Below are 27107 nucleotides of genomic sequence, written 5' to 3'. Positions count from 1 at the left end.
ATTTTACCCCCCCTGCCCCCCTAACTCCGGCCATGCATATCAGTAACATTTATGTAAAGCACTCAGAGGCCGTATTTTTCGGACTTTAAGACGCACTTTTTTTCACCAAAATTTTGGGGGAAAAGAAGGGTGCGTCTTATAGTCCGAATGTGGCGCCTGGCATCCACTGTAATAGAGAGACGGATGCCGGCAAGGGATAGATGCAGGTGCCGGGGCCTGAGACATCGCTACGCTCCTCTGCCCTGCATGAAGCCAGTAGCGGCATCGGCGATGCTATTCCGCTCCTCCGTCCCCCCGCCGCTGGCTTCATGCAGGGCAGAGGAGCGTAGCGATGTCTCAGGCCCCGGCACCTGTGCCAGCGTCTATCCCTCGCCAGCATCCGCCTCTCTAGTACAGCGGATGCCAGGTCTGTAGTCTGTACTGGCGGCCCTATCTCCCCCGGGGCCGGTCCCCACCGGCCCCGTACCTGTGAAGTTGCAGGCCGGCTCCTGCGCGACGATATCGCAAGAGCCGACCTGTTCGGGTGACAGCCGGGAGCCTAATGAGGCTCCCAGGCCTGTCACTGCTGTATTAGTATTGCGGCTGGGTCTATGACCAGCCGTAATACTAATAGACAGAATGTCCCATAGACGGCAATACAGTTGTATTGCCGTCTATGGGACTTGCAATCAAGTGACTGCAGGTTCAAGCCCCCGGGGGGGAATAAAATAGTAAAAAAAAAAAAAAAAAGCTTTAAAAATATATAATAAAAATATTAAATAAAAGTTCTAAATCACCTCCTTTCCCTAGAATATACAGTATATAACAGTAGAAAATCATATATCATAAACCGTCGGGTTTTTTTTTCAATACAAGGTGATCTAAGCAATAGATATTCCCCAAAATGGTAAACTAAAAAGTACATCTGGACCCGCAAAAAAAAAAAACACACTCTATGCGTCCCCGTACAGCTGCAGGGTCACCTGTCAATGTGGCCTTGCAGCTGTTGCAAAACTACAACTCCCATATATTAAATATTTTACCATTTTTTGCTTATAGTCTTATAGTCCGAAAAATACGGTAAATGTGATGGGCATGATGGGGTTAACTGCTATTAATATGAGGTACATGGAGTTGCTAAACTGTAATGCACGTGACCAGACTTTTTATCTGCAATTGTGGATAAAAGTACGGGCCTATACATTTCAATGTCCGGGACAAATTGAAGAGCTGCAAAATATACAGCAGGTCCTATATCTAACTACCTTATTTTGCGACATACCCATTATGTATTACATTTCCCTTTATTTAGCAGCATTACAAGGCTTAATCAGATTCTATTTGCAGGTAAAATCTGCTACGTGTGACCGTGCCTATAGAGAGCCAACACCATTTATAAGAGCCCTCCTAATAAATCCTCAGGGCTTATTCACATTGCGTTTTTGGCCTCCCTTGCCGGGATACGTTGGTAACGAGTCAGAATCAGCTGTCAACATATCCCTGCACAAAGAACTGGCCAATAAAAAAAGGGGGGCCTGCAGTTCTCCGTGCAGGGATAAGTGGGTAGCTGATTGTGACTGGTTACCAACGTATCCCGGCAAGGGAGGCCAAACACGCAATGTGAACACTCCTTTAAAGTGAAAGTCCCACCCCCAAACAGGCTGCTATTCTAGTAGCATAGCAGCCTACATCATTATTATTCTCCAGCTAAAAACTTATATATTATATATTATTGCCCCAGTTCCCTCTCTGCAGTGCCGCACACCCGATGCCCCAACAATCCCCCTTCCCCCCGTCCACCTTCTAACATCTTTCCACTGCCCCCTGTACCCATACCTTTCAACTTTTGAAGAACCAAAAGAGGGACAAAATGTGCGCCGCAGGAAATTTAGCCCCACCCACTGTTATGTTGACTCCACCCACTCATTAATTTTTCATGTGCCTGCACACTGTATAATCCTCCTACAGTCACCCGTAAATTATATGTCCCCCCTCTATCTCTCCCCCAGCTTCATATACACCCTTCATCTGCCCCCAGTTTCATGTCTCCCCCTCCATCTCTGCCCCCAGTTTCATGTCCCCTCCATCTCTGCCCCCAGTTTCATGTCCCTCCATCTCTGTGCCCAGATTCATGTCCCCCATTTCTGCCCACAGTTTCATGTCCCCCATCTCTTCCCACAGTTTCATGTCCCCCATCTCTACCCCCAGATTCATGCCCCCCATCTCTGCCCCCAGTTTCATGTCCCCATCTCTACCCCCAGATTCATGCCCCCCATCTCTTCCCCCAGATTCTTGTCTCTCCATCTCTGCCCCCAGTGTCATGCCGTCCTCTCCATCTCTGCCCACAGTGTCATGCCGTCCTCTCCATCTCTGCCCACAGTGTCATGCCGTCCTCTCCATCTCTGCCCCAGTGTCATGCCGTCCTCTCCATCTCTGCCCAAAGTGTCATGCCGTCCTCTCCATCTCTGCCCACAGTGTCATGCCGTCCTCTCCATCTCTGCCCCCTGTGTTATGCCCCCCATCTCTGCCCCCAGTTTCATGTCCCCCATCTCTACCCCCAGATTCATGCCCCCCATCTCTGCCCCCAGATTCATGTCTCTCCATCTCTGCCCCAGTGTCATGCCGTCCTCTCCATCTCTGCCCCCAGTGTCATTACATCCTCTCCATCTCTTCCCCCAGTGTCATGCCATCCTCTCCATCTCTGCCCACAGTGTCATGCCGTCCTCTCCATCTCTGCCCCCAGTGTCATGCCCCCCATCTCTGCCCCCAGTTTCATGTCCCCATCTCTACCCCCAGATTCATGCCCCCCATCTCTGCCCCCAGTTTCATGTCCCCCATCTCTACCCCCAGATTCATGCCCCCCATCTCTGCCCCCAGATTCATGTCTCTCCATCTCTGCCCCCGGGGTAATGCCGTCCTCTCCATCTCTGCCCCCAGTGTCATGCCGTCCTCTCCATCTCTGCCCCCAGTGTCATGCCGTCCTCTCCATCTCTGCCCCCAGTGTCATGCCGTCCTCTCCTTCATCTGCCCCCGGTTTCACGTTCCACATTACACTTACCTTCTCCTTCGTTCCCCCGCTGCTCTCTGCGCGCCTCTCTCTCTTACTGGCGCACAGTTGTAGACGCGATGTGACGTCATCACATCGCGTCTACACTGCCAGTAGGCGGCGTTCGCGCGCGAAGCAAGGAGCTGACCTGTGTCAGCTTCTTGCTTCAGCCGCGTATGTGATCAACTCAGATCTGCGTCCTTTGGACGCAGATCTGAGTTGAAATAGGACATATAATGACTGCTGCGGGCGCCAGGGGGCCGGCACATGGTGGCGGGCCAAAACCGGGCCCCCCCCATTTTTCAATTTGGCCGGGCCCCTGACGCCAGTAGCAGTAGTACTGGCCTATCGGTGGCCCTGCCTGTGACACCCATTAATTCCTGGCTTTGGTTTTGCTGTTGCCGCATCACCAGGAATTAAATGTGGCTGAAATTAATCCACATCACTTACAGAAAAATGAAAATACTGGCAGCCGGGGACGCGATGCAGTATCCAGGTATACAGTGTGTCACCATCCTACAGGTGTTACCTCTACCAGTCGCATACATTCACCACTAATTGCCAGGTACACATGTACTTACATCACTTCTAATGGAAAAGTACAAGTGTATCAAGGCAAATAGCGGTAAACGTATGTGGCTGGGAGCGCAGTATGACAGCACCTCTATGTTATGGTTTGTACTATATGACTTTAGTATAGGTGTTCGTTAGTATAAAAGTATTGCGCGGCACTCTGAGGACCTCATCTTTGATTTTTTAATTAAAATCAGCACACCAAACAAAAGGTTGCCTACCCCTTCTTTATGTCATTCACATTTACTTCATGTCTGTCATTACACACACACACACACGTATAATTTATATGGGTGAGGTGAGTGAGGTTATCTCCGCTTATGGGATGATAGGAACATAAAAGCCTTTCCCCACAATAGCTTACAGATGGTTTATTTATCAGGAAGCCACAATATATAAGGGAATTTACTGTTGTTTTGATGCTTTTCGTTCCCCATTGAAAAGGAGATGAGATGCAATCATTTATTGATGCCGCCACCTTGTCATTTGAGAGGAAAGGTAAATTGTGGGCGAGGTAATCGTATTTTACTAGCACAATTGGAGAAGCGACAGAAGTACACAGTGGGGACTTGTGCTTGATAAATATTCATGTCGTATTAATCTGTCCCTTAGTGGATGCCTCATGCCGAGGAGAGCTAAAACTCTTGCACTTAGGCTGCATGTGGTCATTGTGGGGTGTCAGCTCAGTTGATGTTGTGGTCCTGGGCTCAGGATGACTCCTTGGAAGCTCCTCTCATATCTACATTATTTATTGCTCGGGATTAATTATTTAGCTTATCTTATGGTAGCTAACTGCAAAAAAATTCAAGCTGGTTCAATTTATGCTTTTAAAATCTATCTATCTATCTATCTATCTATCTATCTATCTATCTATCTCCTATCTATCTATCTATCTATCTATCTATCTATCTATCCAACTATCTATCACTCTATCTATCGATAATCTATCTATCTATCTATCTATCGATTATCTATCTATCTATCTATCTATCTATCTATCTATCTATCCATCTGTCTGATATCTATCTATCCATTTATCTGATATCTATCTATCTATCTATCTATCTATCATCTATCCATCTATCTGATATCTATCTACATATTATCCATCATCTATCTACAAAATATCTATCATCTTTTTGTCTATCTATCTGCATATTATCAATCAAATCATCTGCATTTTATCTACATTCTCTCTGTCATATACAGTATGTACATATTATCTGTCATCTGTCTACAAAATATCTACTATTTATGTTTTTTTTTTTCTTTCTGTTATTGATGTATGGGTTATCTAATTTATCTAATCTATCTGTCATCTTTCCCTATATTGTGTATCTGTCATCTATCTACAAAACATCTGCCTTTCTTTCTTTCTTTCTTTCTTTCTTTCTTTCTTTCTTTCTTTCTTTCTTTCTTTCTTTCTTTCTTTCTTTCTCTGTTATCTGTCTATCTAATCTGTCATCTCTCTACATATTATTGGGAGGCACCTGGTAAAACCATTAAACTATATATTTTATTCTTCCTAACAACAAAACCGACTTATGCCTTTCAAAAACCTACCCTTGACTGTCAAATTTCAGTCTTGGATCCCCAGATATCATACCACGCCTCAGATTTGACTTCTTTACTAAACAGAACAATGCATTTTATTTATTTATTTAATTATTTAGCTAAAAAACCTCTCTAAAGTTCCCTCCAGTAGGTGTTTCTCTTCTAGCTAATTTGCTGTTCACTCACTGTTACTAGGGAAGGTCCATCTTTAGAAACAAACAGGCTCATGACAATGATGTGAAAGAGGAGGAGCAGAGCTCTCTTCACAGCCTCTACAAGTTTCCACATAGCTGTCCCTGCCTGTGGACGGCACAGAGATGAATCTGAAGCTTCTGACAGTGACTTTAAGGAAAGTTTAATGTATTTCTGTCTACTTCTGACTAGCTGCTAGTGTTTATTGCTAATGAGATGTTAGTCATAGACAGATTGTGCTTACAACTTTTTGTGTCAGTGATCTCTTTTTAGCTGCATTATTTGGAGCACAGAGTTCCTGGATCTCCTATATTGTGTTTCTTCATTAATTATTTGCTATTTTACAATTACTCCTGGCAGAATTACATGTAAAGAAACTAGTAGTAATAATGGATGTGGGAGGGGCGGGGGAAATCAGGCTCCTCCAAATTATACACTCCACCTGCCTCAAAGAGAAATCCACAATATTTTGCAGCCATAATGTGATTAAAACTGATAGAACATGATATATGAAGATTTATACAGCCAGAGAACAGACTGAAAATCAGCTACCATTTACGTCCAGTAAACCTTAGCGAGCTACCAAGCCAGGTAAAAAGCTGTGGCAACAATGCTACCCAGGGTTTATCCAGGTGTCAGTTAAATCATGTCACTTAAAGGGGATAAATCCAGTTCAAGTAAAATCTCTCTGTCAGTTTCCAAGTCTTACCCCTTCTCTGATATGACCAGATCCTGCCACATTAATTTTATCTAACACCAGTTCCAATGGACTTGTACCTAAATTTATATCAATGGAGAAGATAGGACACAGTGCAGACAGTCTGACTCAGTAATCTCCCTGCTATGGTATCTGCCCTTATTATACCTAATCATGTTCAAATACCCCTTCTTTCTATTATCCTGCCCCCACCTGCTATTATTATTTATTTTTTTTATTTTTTTTATGTAGATTGTGAGCCCCACATAGAGCTCACAATGTACATTTTTCCCTATCAGTATGTCTTTTGGAATATGAGATGAAAATCCATGCAAACATGGGGAGAACATACAAACTCCTTGCAGATGGTTTTTTGCCTTTGACGGGATTTGAACACCAGGACTCCAGCGCTGCAAGGCTGCAGTGCTAGCCACTTAGCCACCGTGTGGCCCCTACCCACCTGCTATTTGATGGCTTGTGTTGCTGGTAATCCAGTTTAGTAATTCTGTGTAATGGGGATAATGCTACTGAATGCCAATTGTTAATGGTTCTTTTATTCTACTGTTTATGTACAATTCACATTTATGATTTGCCGCTTGACTCTTTAGAAATGGGATTCCTTGTAGTGTATTCTTTTTTTTTTTATGACCATGAGCACTTTCTAGGATGTGGTCACACACGCTACACATGGAAAGACATTACATAATCCTTTACATGTGCTTGGATGTAACTGATAATAAGGAAACAGTCAGAAGCTGTCCATTCAGTATCAACAAGGAGGGACATCGGTTTTGCCACTACTCAGCATGGCCACTAGGTGGAGTAGGGGTATCACATTCTCTGTCTGATCTCCTTTAATTAGGACGGTATATGTATCTGCCCGGCAGTAGTTATATCAGGAGTTTGCCGTGTCATTTTTTTTAACTGATCAATTCATATTTATGTGTATGTGTTGTGTGAACTGTGTACAAACTCTAGATGGCGATAGTGTGCCACACACAGTCATATTCTAATATTTATGGATTGCACATTGTTTGTGCTGGGTTTACTAATCCTAATATTATCAGGTCATCCATTTAAATATGGACAGATGAAATACTCTTGCTGTGCAGTTTTATTGTGCCATTTCTCACATACACATGCATCGGAGGCTCTCTTTTCATAGTTTGATAGTTCTGCCTTCAATTTTCTCATTTATTTTCATCTTATGATTAAAAACTGAATTAGTCAAGTAAAGAATATTGAAGTAAAACAAGAACAAACTGAGCTGAAGCTGTTATAGGATGAGTGGGAGGGAGATGTTAGAGAAATAAATAGGTTACTGTCTGTAATTGACTATGTACAGTGATTTATGAAAGGCAATGGAGGAAGATGAAGGCCAAGAGGCCCGACTGTCTAAGATGGTCATTAGCAACAGAGGTGCTGCAACAACCAAGGGTGCCTTGTAAACCTGCCAAGGGGTTGCAACACTCTGGCTGGGATGATGCCCGCATACTTTCATGCAATGTTATCTGCATCCTTGTCTTTGTTAAAAATGATTTGATGCTCCTAGTAGAATATTTATTTACCAGTGTTGCCCTGAGCCCCTATTCACATCTGCGTTCAGGTTTCTGTTCGGGAAATACGTTTGGGGATCCCCCGAACGGAAACCTATGCACATTAAAAAGCGGTTACCTGAAGACACCTACAACCCCATAGACTATAATGGGGTCCGTGTGGTTTCTGCTCGTTTTCAACATGAAACATGCAGAGAGAAGTCCTGCAACTAGCACCTTTCTCTCTGCATGTTTTGTGCGGAAACCACACAGACCCCAGTACAGTCTATGGGCTCCACGGGTTTCCTTAGGTAACCATTTTCTTATGCACATAGGATTCTTTTCAGGGGGGTCCCCAAGCGAACTCCCCAAATGGAAACCCGAACGCAGATGTGAATAGGGCCTGAGTCTGAAACAGTTGGGACACACTGATCTAAGCTATGCCAGCAACCCATCACTAGTTAATAGGATAAGGCATACGTTTTAGATGGGAGGGAACCTCAACAATATACATAATAGGAGCGTGTAGCAATCTGTTTGAATGAAGCAGTGGACAGGAATGCCTATTGTACTTCATTCAGATCTATTGGCGTGGCAGAGATAGTCGAGAGCTGTTACATAACTCTCAATGGAAGACAATAGACATGCACGTCCATCAATCCATTCAGGGCAAGAGCTGCATGACACCAATAAGGGGATCCTAATAGTTGGAATCCCACTGATTTTACACTTGTCTCCCATTTATACTTCTAATTGTCAATAGTGGCACAACTTCATTAAAAGGCAGTCACTTGCCACTATAGCATGTAATGAGTTCATTTAGAAGTCACTGCTGATTGATGTGTGTTGTATGTATAATGATAATAACTCATTAAGATACAGTTTACGATTGGACTGGATGAATGTAAGGTGTAGATGAAAAGTAGGCCTGCAGAATGTTTTATCGTGAGCCCAGAAGCCCTATAGTGCCACTATAGATATGCGAATGCTTCATGCTTTTATACAAATCCAAAAATTAATTTAGTATTCTTAGAGCGATTCTATCATTGGCTCTAGTGATTTTAACCAAGCATATATTTGCATAGCCTTTAGAAAGGCTATTCCACACATACCTTGTGTTTAGTAATCCTACCAGCCGTTTTCGAATTAGCCCACTTTTATTGATATGCTGATTAGCGAGCATGGAGCACCAGAAGTTCACTGAGCACTGTCTGATGTGCTTAAACAGGGGGAGGTGAGAGCAGGGAAGGCTGATGAGTCATCAACAGCTGCAACAGCCTTCCCTGCTCTCACCTCTCCCTGTTTACACACAACACATAGTGCTCAGTGATCTTCTGGTTCTCTGGGCTAATTAAAAAACGGCTGAGAGAATTAGTAAATAAAGGCATGTGTGGAATAGCCTTTCTAAAGGCTATGCAAATACATGCTTAGTTAAAAATCACTAGAGACAATGATAGAATCCCTTTAAAAACTGTTTTATGTCTAAATGTAAGATTCTGTTCACGCAGGTACTATGATTCGTTTCCATCAGGGTTTCTAGCTTTTGCAAGGTAGCATACATGATGGACATAAATTAATGGACTTAAATCAGAAGAATCCCTGCTTAGAAGCTATAAAAAATGAATCAAAACCAAAACATACAGTATCTGTAAGGAATTCTGAAAAACTATGAGGGCAGTATTATTAAAAAATTGTCAGCGTTAGCTGCAAAATTGTGCTAATTTCAGTTACCAAAATGTCTTAGCTGTTTAATTATATTTTTAATAAATGTCAATCTAATTAATTAAAACTCTTAACAGTAAATGGTTTCTCTACTTTAGTAAATAGTGGGAAGTCCTCTGTCTTCTTTTATGGGGCAAGCAGAGAATACCTAGAAAGTTCATCTTTTGCTCTGGACAGGGGCAGATCACACAATCCACAAGGGGTTGGTGCTGAGTGGGTCAGATTCAGACAGTGAGAACCAAGCTGCATCACTGTCTGCCTCTGAGCCACATACTTCATATTTCTCCTAGTTCCTTCCCCTGCTGCCCCCACAGCATTAGAGTTGCCTTTGGACACCCCTCTCCTATGCTTGGAACTATAATTATGTGCAGTGGCGTAACTAGGAATGGCGTGGCCCCAAGGCGAATATTTGACCTGAACCCCCCTGCACAAACTGCATTCCTGCACACACAGTTATACCCCATACTGGCCCCTACACACAGTATTATGCCCCATAGTGGCTCCTGCACACACTTTTATGACCCATAGTGGCCCCTGCATACACTGTTATGCCCCATAGTGGCCCCTGAACACAGTATTATGCCCCATAGTGGCCCCAGTACACAGTATTATGGTCCATAGTGGCCCCAGCACATAGTATTATGCCCCATAGTGGCCCCTGAACATAGTATTATGCCCTATAGTGACCCCAGTACACAGTATTATGGCCCATAGTTGCCTCTGCACACAGTATTATGCCCCATAGTGGTCCCTGAACACAGTATTATGCCCCAATGTGGATCACCTATGAACAATTATTATACTCTGGGTTCTTTTCAGACTCCAGAGTATAATGATCGAGACCCAGAGGAGGATACAAACATAAAAAACAATGTTACTTAACTCTCCTGGGCTCCGGCGCACTCCTCATAGATCTCTTCAATGTTGGACCAGACATCACCTGACCCATCATTATGCATTGCAACACTGGCCTGGGCCACATGACGTCTGTGACGTCACCAAATAGGCCCAAAGCTTGTTAGCAGTATTTTGGGGGTTCGCATCTGCAGCCTTACTTACCAATCCCCGCTCTTGATCGTAGAAGGGGAAACGCAGGAGGCCAAGGGCAGGAGCAGGGATTGGTAAGTAAATAGGGCCTGTTACCTGCTGGGGTAAAAAAAAAACAGGGACTCGCTGGTTTCCTAATGTTCCGGGCCCTGTGCCAGTGGCTACCGATGCCACCCCAGTAGTTATGTCACTGATTTTATGGTACCTACAATTTACTTATTCTTCTAGTCTGCTCCTGGCTCCTAGCAGAATGGAATATGCACAAATCCTGTGTACCAGAACAAGGTCCAGGTGCTGCAATCGTGAACTGTACCAAATTCCATATAATTAATGGTTCAGACCACATTGAACAATATGTGAGGGGAGATGGGGACTAATATCTCTATTACACAGGTAATAGCATTACTTATATGGGAGGGCACTTTTACTGTATTAGTTCCCCCCCCCCCCCCAGTTCATAACATTACTTATGTAGGGGAGAGACTGTTACCTGTGCAGGCAAACTATTAGAGCTCTATTACAGTAAAAGTGCCCCCACCCAGGTAATAGCATTACTTATGTGGGATGGCACTAGTAGGGCATTTTTACTGTGGGGTGCAATTAGGACACTATTAATGTAATAGTTCCCATATTACCTGTAAGAGTATTATTAACCAATGTGAGAGGGACCTATTACGGCCCATTCACATAGTGAAAAATGAAGAATAATTCCCAAATTTACCTGACAAGTTCCCTTTAAGTATAGTTGATGATAATAGGCAGGCCATAATATAGTATAGACAATAATCTTGGGGTATATTCACATTACCATTATTACAATCTGTTGCTGTCATGGGATGGGAGCAATGGACATTTAGAGTAGTAGAGCAAATGACACAGACTTAGTGCCCTCTGTCTTCTTCCAATCCTATGAACTGTCACCCTTGCCAAAATGTAGACTCTCTCTTCAGGGATAACGTGGTTTGCGCACCTTGAAAATTTTCACATGACCATGCACAGGCTTTTCCTAAATATGGTGCACCATAAATGTAAATGCAGACAGAAAATAGTTGGGCTTCTACTAATAAATATAGACGTGGAGAATATTGTTGGTGCCCTTCTGTTATAGAAAGAAACACCCACAATGGTCACTGAAATAACTTAAAGCTGACAAAAGTCTTAGTAAATGAAAAGCAGACTACTTTATAAAACAAACTAAATAAGGGTCCATTCCAGCGATTTCTATAACTCTCAGGCTAAAGCCCCACGTTGCGGAAATGCAGTTTTTTTTGTTGCAGATTTTGTTGCAGTTTTTTGAGCCAAAGCCGGAAGTAGATTGAGCAGAAGGTAGAAGTATAAGAACTTCCTATATATTCCCCATTCCTTTTGTAGACATTCTTAGCTTTGGTTCAAAAAACCGCAACAAAATCTGCAACAAAAAAAAACTGCTTTTCCGCAACATGGGGCCTTAGCCTCAATGAGACATTTGCCCAGAAGCTTTGTGGCTTGTCAATGTGGATTTTGGCAAATTCAAGTCTTGCTTTCTTATGATTTGCTTTCAACAAATTGTCGTCTTCCGTTAAGTCCACTTTGGCAAAGACAGCACAGGATGGTGCAATCTGAGACTGATGTACCTTGACCTTGGACTTCACCTTTAATCTCTTTAGAAGTTGTTCTGAGTTCTTCGGTTACCGTTCATATTATCTTTCTCTTCAAATTGTCATCAATTTTCCTCTTGTGGCCACGTCCACAGATGTCGTCTACAATCCTGAATAATATGTACAACTATAGTAAGAGGAATATCAGGCTGTTTGGAGATGGTCTTATAAGCTTCACCTCTCCTGAGACAACTCTCTCCTTAGCTTTCCTTAGTCCATGTTGAGTGCGGTACAGGCCATGATACCAGACCGCCTGTGACTACTCTTCACCATGTAAATAGGCAGATTGACTGGTTAGAAGTGTGAAGACACCGGGGATACCACATGCAAGACACACCTTAGTTTAACATCTCTATGGCAAATTATTTTCAGTCTTTTCTAGGGGTAACATCATTCTTGTCCAGGCCACTTTATTTAGTTTTTTTTTACAATTATTCTGTTGAAATATAATTATAAAATAATGATTGATTTTATTAGTTGATTTTCAGTAAATTTTGATTACCGTATTTTTTGGACTATAAGACACATAGGACCATAAGACGCACCTAGGTTTTGGAAAATAAGAAAAAAAATCTGGATGCAAAAAAATGTGGTAAAATATTTAATACATGGTAGTTGTAGTTTTGCAACAGATGCAGGGCCACATTGACTGGAGATCCTGCAGCCGTATGGGGATGTCTTTTTTTGCGGGGCCAGATATACTTTTTCGTTATACCATTTTGGGGAATGTCTATTGCTTTGATAACTTTTTATTCAACTCGGAGGCGAAATAGCGAAAAAACAGCAGTTCTGCACTTTTGATTTTTTTTTTCCTGCTGCGATGTTCACCCTACAGGAAATTTTTTTTTTATAAGTTTGTAGATCGGGCATTTTCAGACACAGGGATACCTAATCTGTATGTGTTTCACAGTAATGTTCTACTTTTATATGTATTCTAGGGAAAGAGGGTGATTTAGAACTTTTATTTATTATTTATTTATTTTTTACTACTTTACAGCCTGCAACAAGAAAGGTACAGGACCGGTAGAGACTGGCCCCAGGGGGCTTCTTTCACACTTTAGTTGGCTCATAGGAGTGGCATTAGCTCAGGGTCTCCGCTGTACATTACAGTAGAGACCCGGCAGCTATGGCAACTGCTCTGCTGCAGTGCGGCAGCCGTAATAGCACGGCGGATGCCGGGAGTTACATACCGTAATAGCATGGCAGATGTTGGGAGGTAAACGCCACCAGGACCCTTTCAACCCAGGGCCCGCTGCATCGCCCCACTCCTCCTGCTGCCAGAACCCAGCAGTGGCAGGAGTGGGTGATGCTGCAACCCATCTCCTTCGCAACCCCTCACCCTGGCCAAAACACCCCATATTTGGACTATAAGACGCACACCCATTTTCCTCCTAAATTTTGGGGAAAAAAGTGCATTTTTATAGTCCGCAAAATATGGTAATATATATATATATATATATTTTTTATAATATTTTTATTGAAATTTTTAACAAGATTACAACATCTGGGTAAATAATACAGTAATGTAAAGAAAATAGGAAATACATTAATAAATGCATAGTAATAACAATCTACAAAATAAGAATAGCAGAGTTAACGAGTAAACAATAACGAGTAAAAATAGATAGTGGTAGGGTGAACAATAACAGTTTGCCCAGCGTTTGATTTTCCAGCAGGCCGAGCGATGCAGAGTAGGGTAAATGAAGTAAGGGGGGGGGGGGGGGGGGCCTGCCGAGCATCAATAATTAGGTAGGTAAATCCTTGTGCGCCTGGGCAAAAGAGGGATTGTGGCTCGGAACTTAAACATTAGATAAGTAAATAGGATGGAGTGGTGATGAGCAAACTTTGGAGTAATCGAGCCACTGTGAGTGTAAATGAAGGAGGAAACTGACTCTGTTAACTATTGTCAGGTACATAAATACAAATAGTAGGGGGGAGGGGGAGCAGGGGGGTAGGAAGGGGAGAGAAAAACAGGAGGGCAGGAGTGGGGGGGGGAAGGAAGCTAAGAACGTAGCGAAGCAGAGAGTATGTCAGGGGGAGAGAGGACAAAGAACCTGGGAAAGGCGGAGAGGAGGGTGGTGCGGGGTAAGGAGGGGGGGGGGGGGTGAAGGAGGGGATGTAAAGCTAGGTTGCGACCAGAGCAACCGCCATGGAGTCCAAATCTTTTCGAATTTGTGGTGGGATCTGTTTGTCCAGGACGTCAACTCCTCGAATCTGGAGATTTGATTGACTTTTCCTATCTAATCTGATGTAGTGGGAGGGTCAGGGGATAGCCACTTTAGCGGGATTAGAGAATTTGCTGCCAGTATCAGGAAGGAGAGAAGGTTAGTTCTTGAAGGTTTATAAGTGGAAGACGGAAGGGCCAGTAAGACCATAGTGTCTGCTAATTCAAATGAAGGGGAGGTGGGCTTGCGAATGACTTCTTGGATCGATAGCCAGTAAGTTTGTATCTTAGGACATGACCACCATATGTGGAGTACAGTAATACTTTTGTCCATTTTAATTTATTTCAGCAACCATTGTGGGTTTTTCTATCTTTAATGGAAGGTTACCAACAAGTTTGTCCATGTGCCTATGCCCCGTTATATGGAAAAATTGAAAATCCAGATCCCTGCAAAACATAAGCTGGAAAGCAAAGGCTTTACCTTGTTTATTCTTTGAATTGTGCGGTGCAGGGACATGACTTGTCAGAGGGCTTTCACTCTCATGATGCAACTTTGTAGTGTTTTGACAGGTCATGGTTCATGTGTTCTGGTCAGAAAGCTTTGAATTGTCCTTTCACATCTGAACAAAAAGGTGCCAAGTTAAAAGTTGAATTACGGTACATTATTCTGGATTTTACTGAGTGCAAAAACACCCAATGCTTATTATTTTCTTATAATAAACTGGACTTTAAAGACTATCACTCGAGTTTTGATCTTTAACATTTCTTTGTTTTAAATATAAAATATTTTTTAATATAATTTTTATAATTTTATGAAATATTGTTGACTCTGTTATTGAACTATGTTACATTTGCTACTGTTGATAAATTTGAAATAAACTAGGAGCAGTATATAGTAGTAGTATATACTGTATACCAAGAACGACAACAGGGATAGTAGATACATACTGTGTGAAAACTGAGAACATAGTAGCATAACACTGTTACCTTGTAGTATTGGGTTCTTGAATTTGGAAAACATCTGTATGGATTTTTTATGTTCTCCCTTTGTGTGTTTCCTTTCCTCATTCCAAAGACATACTGATAAGGAATAAAGATTGTGAGTGATACCAATATCTGTAAGGCTATGTAAAAAATAAAACAAATAAGTAATAAAAGGATATGTAATAAAGCTAACTATGGGGCTATAACATAACAAAATATCACTTACCTCTCCCTGACACTACTTTGGCCAATGACTGGCTAAGCGGGCATTTTTCTGTGAGTTAGAAGAAAGTGATGGTCAGGACATTGGAGATGGAGGTGTTGTGTAAAGATCACATGTTTAATCGTTTTAAGCCTATTTTATTCTCCCTGATAAAGGGTATTCCCATCCCAGACTTCTGGCAATGTAGATCTTTTATTACTCAGTGGCTCTCACATCCACTCACTATGCAGAGAATATCTGTTAAATGGCCACAGCTCCGTCATTATGTGGTTTGTTGGGGAGATCTTGGCAGTCGTATGACCACATCCAAGAGGTGATAGTACTGTATCCTAGTGATAAACTATCATTGTAATGGTGGGAAATCTCCTTTAATAATAAACAGGCTTTAAAGGGATCCTATCATTAAAACGCAATTTTTGGTGACTAATATGTAGGAATTATTATTATTATTATTGTTTATTTATATAGCACCATTAATTCCATGGTGCTTTACATTTGGAAGGCCTTAAGAAAGGCTATTCTCCTACCTTTGGATGTCTTCTCCACACCGCCATTCGGTAGAAATCCTGGTTTTCGTTGGTATGCAAATGAGTTCTCTCACAGCACTGGGGGCGGGCCCCAGCGCTGAAACAGTACATTCAGAAGTTTGACCCTCAGCTCCAGAAGAAGACTCATAAAGAGGCCGTTCCTGAAGAAGATGGAGGCAGTGCTGGAGAGTTCTCTCGCAACTTGGGAACACCCCCAGTGCTGTTTAAGCGCTTGGGCCCGCCCCCAGTGCTGCGAGAGTACTCATTTGCATACCGATGAAAACTGGGATTTCTACCAAACGGCAGCGTGGAGAAAACATCTAAAGGTAGGAGAAGAATAGCCTTTCTTAAGGCCATTCCTACTGGTTAGTCACAAAAAAATGCTTTTTAATGATAGGATCCCTTTAAGAGACAAAAGCAGACATAGGCTTTAACCACCAGCTAACAATTATCTACATCCAGCTGTGTTGGGAGGTCACAACTATATTACATAGTTCAAGTTGCGTCCCTCAACGCAATCCAACAGATACATTAGTTAGGGTCACCTGAAACAAACAGTGCTGGAGAGTTCTCTCGCAACTTGGGAACACCCCCAGTGCTGTTTAAGCGCTTGGGCCCGCCCCCAGTGCTGCGAGAGTACTCATTTGCATACCGATGAAAACTGGGATTTCTACCAAACGGCAGCGTGGAGAAAACATCTAAAGGTAGGAGAAGAATAGCTTTTCTTAAGGCCATTCCTACTGGTTAGTCACAAAAAAATGCTTTTTAATGATAGGATCCCTTTAAGAGACAAAAGCAGACATAGGCTTTAACCACCAGCTAACAATTATCTACATCCAGCTGTGTTGGGAGGTCACAACTATATTACATAGTTCAAGTTGCGTCCCTCAACGCAATCCAACAGATACATTAGTTAGGGTCACCTGAAACAAACAGTAGTTCCACGTATTGAATCGGTCTATTTGTTGACATGATTTCACTGTTTTTGTCACTATGTAAATGAGCTCTTTAGTATAACAAGGATGTTACATGTACACCAAAGAGGAAAATGGCAACACTCTCATTGCCCCAAAGAGTTAATTTGCATATTGACAAACACAGTGATATCTTGGCAAGTCCCAAGGGGAAAAACACTGGTAAATAGGTTAGGATTGCCTTTAATCTACCTTTTAGGACTTAAGTAACCCTGGCCTGTTACAATGCAATGAGCGCATCCCTGTTTTAATGGAAGCCCTTATTGTGGAACCAAGGCTTGCTGGGTGCTGATGCTGGCCATGTCCATTCTAGCATGTTTGGTGGCCATTACCATGCCTCTGTAGGGCAAGTATAATCTACTACATTAGATCAATAATTTGTTTATGAAAAATATCTGCAGTCGGTATTGAGTCCTCCAGTTCTTTGTAGACATTCTCCATTAACTCTTTGATAATTCTTCTAATTACTTTTATCAACCAGTTGCCCCCATATAACTCTTTATTTGTGGACAGGTCTTTCAGGATACAGAGACCGTCATGTTCCAGCACACAGCGGTGATGTACCTTTGCCTGTACACTATTGATTAATGTCATGAAATAAAATACTGTTGTTCCGACAGATTATTCTGAGAACCTTACATAGTACATTGTGCCCTCGGAGTCATTTGGTGAAATATGGTTTTAATAGTTCTATTTGTCTGCATTAAACCCTGCTCTGTACTTTTCCTGTCTTCTCTACATGCTCTTCACTAAAGAGAATGCCTTACAAATGTCAGGTACAAAAGTGGATTCATGGTCACCTTTGTTAAAAGGAACACAAGGTGATTCACTGATCACTTGAAGTATGCTCATTATTCTCCTTACAGAGGCATAGGAGGTATTCAGAGGATACGTGCCTAGTAACTGAGAATCCTGGCTCAGTAATGAAGGTATGTTATCTATCCTTTACACCACACTAGTGCATACTATACATTCCATAGGATAGCTTCACACTGCCATTATTCATGTATATTGCTCTCATCCAGGGCTGGCTTCAAGTTTGTGTTTGCCCTTGGACAACAGAGCCCCAATGGGACATCAAAGTAAAATGGAATTTAATGCTGACATATGCTTCAGATTCTTCTTTATTTTCTTCACCCAGCTCACTGTACAGAACATAACACACTGCTATATGCTCCGCAGTGGTCCCCAGACAGCATTATATGCTCCGCAGTGGCCCCCAGACAGCATTACATGCTCCACAGTGGCCCCCACACAGGATTATATGCTCTGCAGTGGCCCCCAGACAACATTATATGTTCCGCTGTAGCCCTCACACAGCATTACATGCTCCTCAGTGGCCCCCACACAGTATTTTATGCTCTGCAGTGGCCCCCATGCACATTATATGCTCCGCAGTGACCCCCTGCACAGTATTAGAGGCTGCACAGTCGCACCCGCACAGTATTATATGCCCACAGTGTCCCACACACAGTATTATATGCCCACAGTGGCCTCCACACAATATTATATGCCCACAGTGGTCCCCACACAGTATTATATGCCCACAGTGGTCCCCACACAGTATCATATGCCCGCAGTGGCTCTCACACAGTATTATATGATCCACAGTGTCTCCACACAGTATTATATGTTCCCAACCCCCCTTCCCCTTCCCTCAAAAGCTGGTGCTATTATTATACTCCAGAGTCTCCTCAGACCCCAGAGTATAATAATCAGAGGCCCAGGGGAAGTGATTAAAGATAAGAAACACTTATACTCACCTTACCTCACCTCTTCTGGGTATCCAGCAGTCTGCAGCGTCCTTCTCGCTCGTCTTCTTCCTTGCGACTGAGGTCCTGCTCCCCAGATGTCACTGCTGGGGCCTGTGATTGGGCCTCAGCGGTCACGTGGGGCGCGATGACGTCATTACACTGGCAGGCTCCACATGACGACCGGGGACCAATCACAGGCCCCACCAGTGAGGCCTGGGGAGCAACAAATCAGGGTTTTTTAAACATTGAGGTCTATGGAAGGCAGATAAAAATGGATTTCCAACAGTTAGTAATCTGTTTGTGTTTATTTTGCAATCCATTTTGCACTCTCCATTCTTCTTTGTGCATGCTCAGAATGAAGAAGGGGGCAAATTGGATTTGTAATAAACAGACACAAATGGACAATTTTGTTTTTGGACACCCGGTCACTACTCCACCAAAAAAGACAGACTATGATATGCGCTGTGTAACTGTTTTTGACTGTTTTTTTAGGTTCGTTTTTTTTTTTTTTTTTTTTTTTTTTTATACAGATTCGCAAGGAGTGAACACCAGTGACAAGTGTGAACCTGGCCTAAGTTATACTTGAAAACACAGTTGAGTTTGATTTAGATGCAGCTGCATCTGCTCCCAATCTCCATTGCGTTTTCAAGTGATGAAACGTCTGGATATAAAACATGTAGACCTGAGAATCTCCTCCTTCATACAACACCAGAATCACATTTCCACGTTTTATAATGCCCAACATGTCTTCTGCCTGAGAAACTGGACAGGAGACGGAAACAGGCAGTCAGTTTTCAAACTCATTCATTTGAATGGGTTTGCAAAGTGTCTGTCCATGAGCACCTGTGAGTGTCTTCTGGTCTCTGCGGCAAAACGTTTTTTTTTAACCGGACACAAAGGACTTTGTGTCCGGTTAAAAAAACCCGGTTTTGCCGCAGAGACCAGAAGACGCTCACGGGCACTCATGTGCGGACACTGACTGCCGGGTTTACGTCTCCTGTCGGCAGGAGAAAGCAAGGGAAAGTATAAAGAAATACAGGATTTCACAGAAAGGAGACAACATATATTAATAATAATAATAATAATAATAATAATATTATAGAATGTATTAATGACAAAAATTCTGCCATAAAAATCAGATGTTGTTTAAAAGTGTAGTTAGGCTTTAACAATGAGACAGTATGCAGCATCCCTCAGTCATCCCACTTGGGGTACTGCTGCTATCCAGGTATGGCTTGATAGCAGCAGTATAAATCAGTATTAATGCTATTTATTTGGGCCACAAATCTATGGCAATAAATTGACTCTGAGTGTGAAAAACCCTGGTCAGTTGTATTTCTCCATGATGCAGACTACTCATCCGTCAGCCATTAGCGGCGTGCTCAATACCCCTGTCAGTCTTCGGGAGCCGCTCTTGTTTTGACAGGAGAGCAGGTATCATTATTCCATTTAATCATTTCCAGGAAATCTCAGACAGACGGTCTCTGTAGCAATAATTCAAAGCCACAGTATGAAGTCTTCATATCTAGAGATGTAAAAATTACCGAGGTCATTGAGGAAAATATGGCATCCTAACAAGCCAAGCACCTGTCATATCACTAACATCATCAAAGTCAGTAACCGGCAAGGGCGACAAGCTACCCTGTCACGTCTACTTCCCCTTGCCATCCTCAGCCTGGGAAGAACACGCATTAAGTGATATTTAACAAAGGCCTCGGAGGGCTCTGCAGATGTATAAGTGACATGATCTGTGTGAAACAAGGAACAATAAAAGCCATGATATCACCCCAGATAAGGCAATCCCTGCAGATATTACCTCTTATAGCAGTATCGAAGTTGTGTATAGAAATGAATCGCTCAGCATGTTTTTCCTACATATCTGCAAATTGGCATTTTTTTCTTAAATTTGCGAAAACCTTATTTTTTTCTAGAGGAATTGGTAGTAGAAAGGAATTGTTGCTTGTTTTACCCATTTAATGGGAATCTATCAGCAATTTGTTTTTTCTAATTAAAACCAAATTCTGATGCATATTGTTTTCTTCTGATTTTATGTACAGTGGCCATATTGCCATATTAGTTACTGTGCGGGTAGGAGGTGACCTGTGACCATCACCAATTTTTAATGGTGGATCCTGTGTTATGTATATATGGGTAACATCTTCATTATAATTCATACTTGCCAACGCTCCATAAACAACTGTGAGGATGGCCTACCGAAGTCCCAGAAAAATATATCAATCTCCCGAACCCGGCTAATGCTTCTGCATCCATCAGGCTAGCTGTGTTTTCATATGTGAAGTGGCCTCTTTATGTGCCAGTCATGTCTCAAAAAAGAGACATGTCCAGCATTTTTTGTGTCCACAATCACAAAATGGAGACTTGTTGTGTCCCAAAAGGAAGCATGGCCTTGCCTATTGGGGCGTGGCCTCATCTAAAAATTTTGTGATCTGCTGTTCTTCCGGAGACTTACCTTAGTATGTGGCCAAGCATGTTGTTATCCTGTTTGTGATGATAATGACTTGACTATTGAGAAGTATTATCTACAGTAGTATTCTCTATGACCTATTATGGGACTTACTGACCAGAGTGAAAATTTCAAGATTTCAGATTTTTTTTTCTCTAACATATAGATGCCGCAAAGTGTAACTTGTTAAATACTCTGTTACAGCACATATTAACTTGACATTAACTTCATTGGCTTTTATTGAATTGCCAGTTTAAGGTTTGCTGAAACTGGCTTTGGCTCAAACAATGAAGCAAAAGTCCATAAGCAGCACTGAACATACAGGGTTTGTCTAGATATTGATGGCATATCCTTAGGATTTGACATCAATATCAGATCAGTGGTGGTCCAAGACTGTTTCTCTATCCTAAGGCCATCAGTATATAGTCTAGGACAACCCCTTTACAAGTCATGAACCTAAAATGTCTTCCTTATAGCTCATGCCACAACATTGTTATAACACAAAAACCGCCCACAGATGCTATTGAAGGACACACGGTGTCCCTGTGGATGTGTTAGGCAATGGTTGTGCCTTTGTATAGTACCTCCATGAGGCACGTGCACTCTCCATAGAAGCAATACCATTGTACAGATGTCCATCCTTACCATAGCTTGAATTTGCTATGTGTAAAGTAGATTGTAGATAAAATAAAGCATACATAAAATACATGTGCAGGTAAAGGAGCAGCTACTTCTCAGCATAGACTCCCTGTCCTGCTAGCATTACCTGCTTACCATAATACTCCGTGAAAATCATAAGACTGCTTAAAGCTATATGTGAGAACAATAATAAAACGTCTCAGACTGCTTATTGCCCCTCCTCTGGTATTTCATACTTTTCCAGACAATTGTTCTGATATTTTTCATTATAAGACCTGTTGTGCTGGAGGGTCATTGTTGCACCAATATTTTGTTGTGACGGGAAGGAATTTCTCAAAAAGTGATTACTTTACATTGCCTGCATTGAAATTCATGGGCGACTGTATGAAAAAGAGGAAAATTGATAGAACAATTCCCCATTGGTCAAATCCAATTATTGTGGTAGGATAAAAAAAATCCAGCCCAATCTTAACTATAACCATATATCAGCACATTAGAAGGTAAAGCAATAGCCAAAGTTTAGTTTCTGTAATTTCACTGAAGGCTGTAAAACATGATGGTTTAGCAGATTTGTATAGTTTGTTGTATATGGATAATTTTAAGGTTTATAAATATTTAAATCCCATTAATCTAAATGTTCTTTACATATGACCGTTGCATAGGTCAGTATCAGGGGTGTACAAAGAATCCATAGGGCCCCATAGTGAAATTCAGAATGTGTCCCACCACATATCTAGTTTTATTAGTAGGGCTCTGTTCATACCTGCGTTGACATTTTGTCAAAACCCCAGATGAATAAGTCGGGCAAGCATCACTTTTTTTTATCTGGGGACATGATGGACAGCATAGTGGAAACCTGGCGGACATCATTATAGTCTGTGAGATCTGGCACAGGACTCGTTATAGCACTCCTCTGTTCTTCTCTGGACAATCATTCTTCCAGAAGCCACATTTCTTCAAGGAAACATCAAGGACAGACTAACATGTTACAGGAGGTCTAGTGATATGAAGACCCTTCAGGCTGTTTGGGACATTTGGAATAATGGTTGTCTGGAGAAGAAAAGGTTATCGCTACCATGATCTTGTGTCATGTCAACAGTATCCTGGGACCATTTATGTGTGCAGTTGCTTTTCATCCAAGAGAGTGGTTTCACTCATAGTTTTACCTAAGACCACTGCCATGAATAAGCAATGGTATCTAAACGCAAATGCAACGTCTGCCAACCATCCAGGAACAATTTGGATGCAATGCTTTTTCCAGTATGATGGTGCAGCATGTCACAACACAGAAGTGATAACTAACTGGTTTGGTGAATAAAACATTGACATTTTGGGTCCATGGTCAGGAAATTCTCTTGACCTCCATCTCATGGAGAACCTGCCGTCAATTCTCAGAAAACAAGTAGACAAAGAAAAACATAGAAATTGCACTTTGTAGGCAACAATGGGTTATCGATCAGGATTTCGCCCAGAGGCTGACATTCTGCATGCCAGGGTGAATTACACAAGTCTTGAAAAATAAGGGTCAACACCGTAAATAAGAGTCTTTGCTTAAACTTTATGAATTAGTCAAAAAAAGTCTCAAAATGTATGAAATGCTTAGAAATGTAACATAGTGACTATGACTGAAAAAGCTAAAAACACTGAAGCAGCAAACTGAAAACCCAAATTTGTGTCAATCTTAGCTTTTGGCCGCAGCTGTACAATATACATTAAAAGAGTTGTCAGTCACATCAAGTATATGATCTCGTCTTAGGATAGCTGATATTGGGATCCATATCCACTACAGGTAGCACATTCACTATATTGTGTACTGGCCCTTCTTGGTTGATGTACAGAATGGTCTGGGGTTCTGAGTCGGCCCTCTGGACAGGATAGGGAGCTTCTGAGTTATTTGGGGAACATAATTAATATTAAAGTGGCACCAAGATAATATTGTTGATGCAACAACAATGTTGGGGATCCTTAGACCCCCAATGAGGATGACCCTGAGGGCCCCCTTTATTTATACATTATTTGTTGCTATCATTGTACATGCAGGACATACCATCTATAAGATCCGACACTGCTGAGGGAATTTCTTAATCATCCTATAAGAAGTAGAGCCTGGTGACAAGTGGTTGGTTCCAAGGTCAACTCTAAATGAGGTTGTGTCCTGCTGGATCATTGGGGTCCATTATTACATCCCATTATTGGGTCAGAGTTGGTGGACCAGTCAATCCCTTTGCAACAGTAGGATATTGATAACTCAATATAATTGAGTAATCTGAGACAAACATGAATGTGTTGCCTGAGGCCTGGTTTACATCTGCATCCGTTTGGGGAGTCTGTATGGGGACCCCCCGAACGTAAACCTATACTCATTAAAAATCAGTTAGTTAAGAAACCACACGGATCCCATATACTATAATGGGGGCCATGTGTTTTCCGCACTTTTCTCTCCGCATGATTTGTACGGACACCGCACAGAAAACATGGACCCCGTTTCTTAGGTATCCGCCTTTTAATGCGTATAGGTTTCCGTTCGAGGGGTCCCCATGCAGACTCCCCGAATGGAATACCGATCGCAGATGTGAACCAGGCATGACAACCACACAGAAAAGATTTTTGTTGTCGTCAGAAATCACTTGTCATTTGCATTTGCTTTGCACATAAAACAAAATATTTGAATAATTTCGATTTTTTCTTTCACTTTATACCTTTAGGTGGAGAACCTACAACATGCTATATTTTTGCTTGCTGTAATATAATACAGCTAATTTGCCGCTTTCTCTGGCTGCATGCTTTATTTTGATACTTTATTGACCTTTACTTTATGCTGATTTCCCAAATGAGGCATTTTACTTGGAGAAAATCCTTGTAAATATTTAAATGAATATGGGCCTTTTATCACCAGGGAAGAATGCCGCGTCTCCCTGGGTGTTTTATGCAGTCGCGCCGCTGGCTATTCCTTTCTCTCACAGAGATAACAGAACAATGCAGAACCGCGTTTCATAAATGAGACCTATTTTATAGACTTCAAGACAATTGTGCTCCCAAGTTCTACGGTGAATATATTATTCATGCCTTACATAATAGTTATGCAATTATATTTAACATTACTTTTAAGTGTTCCTCTGAATACGCCATTGACTTGCTAACAAAAGTCTGAGATTTATTTCAGGATCATTAAACATAAAATGCAATTTTCTTTATATAAAATAGAATCCGGACAATAGAAAAGTATCTTTTTTTAGTAACCTATAGCAAGCGTTTAGAGATTTGTTATAAGCCATTTCACAATAATCACTGGCCTGATAAAATAAGTTGTGAAGTTTGGTTTATCAGACTGTAAAGTAAAACCATGCAGAAAAGTTTTGATATTGGTTGATAGCAATATGACTAGGGTTGAGCGATCGGGATCGGAAAAGATCAGATTCTGATTCCTATCTTTTCCCGCGGGATCAAGGTTGGAGGTTATGTCCCACAATGCTTGGCTACTGGCCAATCATTATTAGCTTTTCCCACAATGATTGGCCAGTAGCCAAGCATTGTGGGAAATAACCCCCGACTTTGATACCGCGGGAAAAGATCGGAATGGGAATCCGATCTTCTCCGATCCTGATCGCTCAACCCTAAATATGACATAACTAATGACATCACAGTGACCTCAAAACAGGTTGGGGAGCAATGAATGGGTAAATGATCTGTAACAACCTATATCAGTAGACGTGTGTGTGACAAGGTTATCATGTTTATACCATTTAAGTCAAAAGATATAGCTAACAACATAGTGAAAAGAAATCCAACTGATATGGAGAATGTGTGGTTAAAGGGGTTGTGCACAACTCAAAAACATGGCTGATTTCTTCTTCTCAGGAAGTGACATCATGTCCATTGGTCACATGACAATGTCACATATCCATCCCATTAAAATGAATGAGACTGAGCTGCAGCATGGCCATATGACCAACGGACATAATGTCACTTCCTGATAAGATGAAAGCAGCCATTTTTTTGTCCCATGTTTCATGCTCATTTACTGTTTGTAGGGTCAGATTCCTGACTGAATCGTATCTATTTGTTGTTACAGAAAAGTTCTGAAGGAAATAGCTGTTGGGGAGCTGAACCCCAATGAAACTGTCCAAGCTAACCTAGAAGCTCAGCTACTGTCTAAGCTAGATCACCCCGCCATTGTCAAGTTTCACTCAAGCTTCCTAGAGAATGCCAGCTTCTGTATCATAACAGAATACTGTGAGGTAAGTCATCCCAATATAAACTTCACAAGAACATCTTATTACAGGTTTATTTTTACTATATGGTGCCATTTACTGTATAATTCTGTCAGATACTTCTTAGCAGCAGATGAAATACTACCAATAGCCCTAAAAGTACATGGAAAATGCCTGTCCAAATGGTCTTCTGAAGGGACTTAGCTGGGTGGGGGGAACTAGGGCATGTGGCCCAGGTGCTGTTTGATACGGAGGTAACAAAAAGCCTCTTTTATTTATTTTGATACAGACTAAGGCCTCGTTCACATCTGCGGTGGTATTCCGCTCGCGGAAATCTGCATGGGACCCCCCCCAAACGGAATACCAAACGCACTGGCAAGCGGTGTGCCAGTGAAAGCACACTACTCAATCTACTTTCCTGTCCTCATGATTCGTGCGGAGATCTCGCGGCAAGAACACAGACCCCATCATAGTCTACGTTGTCCGTGTGCTTTCAGTGCACATCGCTTGTAATTGTGTTCGGTAGTCCATTCGGGGAGTCCCCATATGAACTCCCCGAATGGATTACCAAACGCAGATGTGAATGAGGGGTAAGGCTAGTGAACTGAACCTTTACTCTGGGTGAAGAAAAGCCTAGCTATAACATTCTGATACATTATAGATACTTATAGTAAGATCCATTGGTGAAATCTGTGATCCTGAATCATAACTTATATCCAGAGCAAACAAGCTCTATATTGAGTGCGCTGCTGAGCCACTGCTCAGAAATATCATTGAAAATCTGACATAACCTTGTAGGCACAACACCACCGATTTGAGAAGCCATTTGGTTGGAAGATTGTCAGATTTTCAAAAACAGATAACCGGTGCCAAAGGGGTTCCAAAGAGCCTTTTAAGGGTACTCTATTTTGGTCCAAAAATTTAGATATCACCAATGTTCTGACATAAGTCTCTGACATAGTAAGAGAAGGTCATTTTTATTGGTATTCCGTTTTGTCATCCCGGTAAAAGTCCTTTACTCTGCATGTTTAAGATCGATAGGTGTTTATTCATCAAATTACTACACCTACTCTTACTACACCTAGAAACAGTAACCTGGTGTTTTCCTGCGGTGAAGTCCAGATCTCTGTATGGGACAGACAGAGGGTAAATGTGGTGGTGGTAAAACTCCAGAGGGCCAAAAGG

At 41.9% G+C, this 27107-nt stretch overlaps 1 protein-coding gene across 1 annotated transcript in view; it reads left to right on the top strand.

The window, feature by feature from the left end:
• NEK11 (NIMA related kinase 11) overlaps positions 1 to 27107 on the top strand; it is a 171500-nt gene that overhangs the window by 20953 nt on the left and 123440 nt on the right. The window contains exon 3 of the mRNA XM_075271296.1: positions 25784 to 25949. Within this exon, the coding sequence (XP_075127397.1) occupies positions 25784 to 25949 (166 nt within the window). The remainder of the gene's footprint in view (positions 1 to 25783; positions 25950 to 27107) is intronic.

The sequence above is a fragment of the Leptodactylus fuscus genome, chromosome 4 (assembly GCF_031893055.1).
Source record: "Leptodactylus fuscus isolate aLepFus1 chromosome 4, aLepFus1.hap2, whole genome shotgun sequence".
Classification (NCBI taxonomy): Eukaryota; Metazoa; Chordata; class Amphibia; order Anura; family Leptodactylidae; genus Leptodactylus; species Leptodactylus fuscus.
This window is presented reverse-complemented; position numbering and strand designations above follow the sequence as displayed.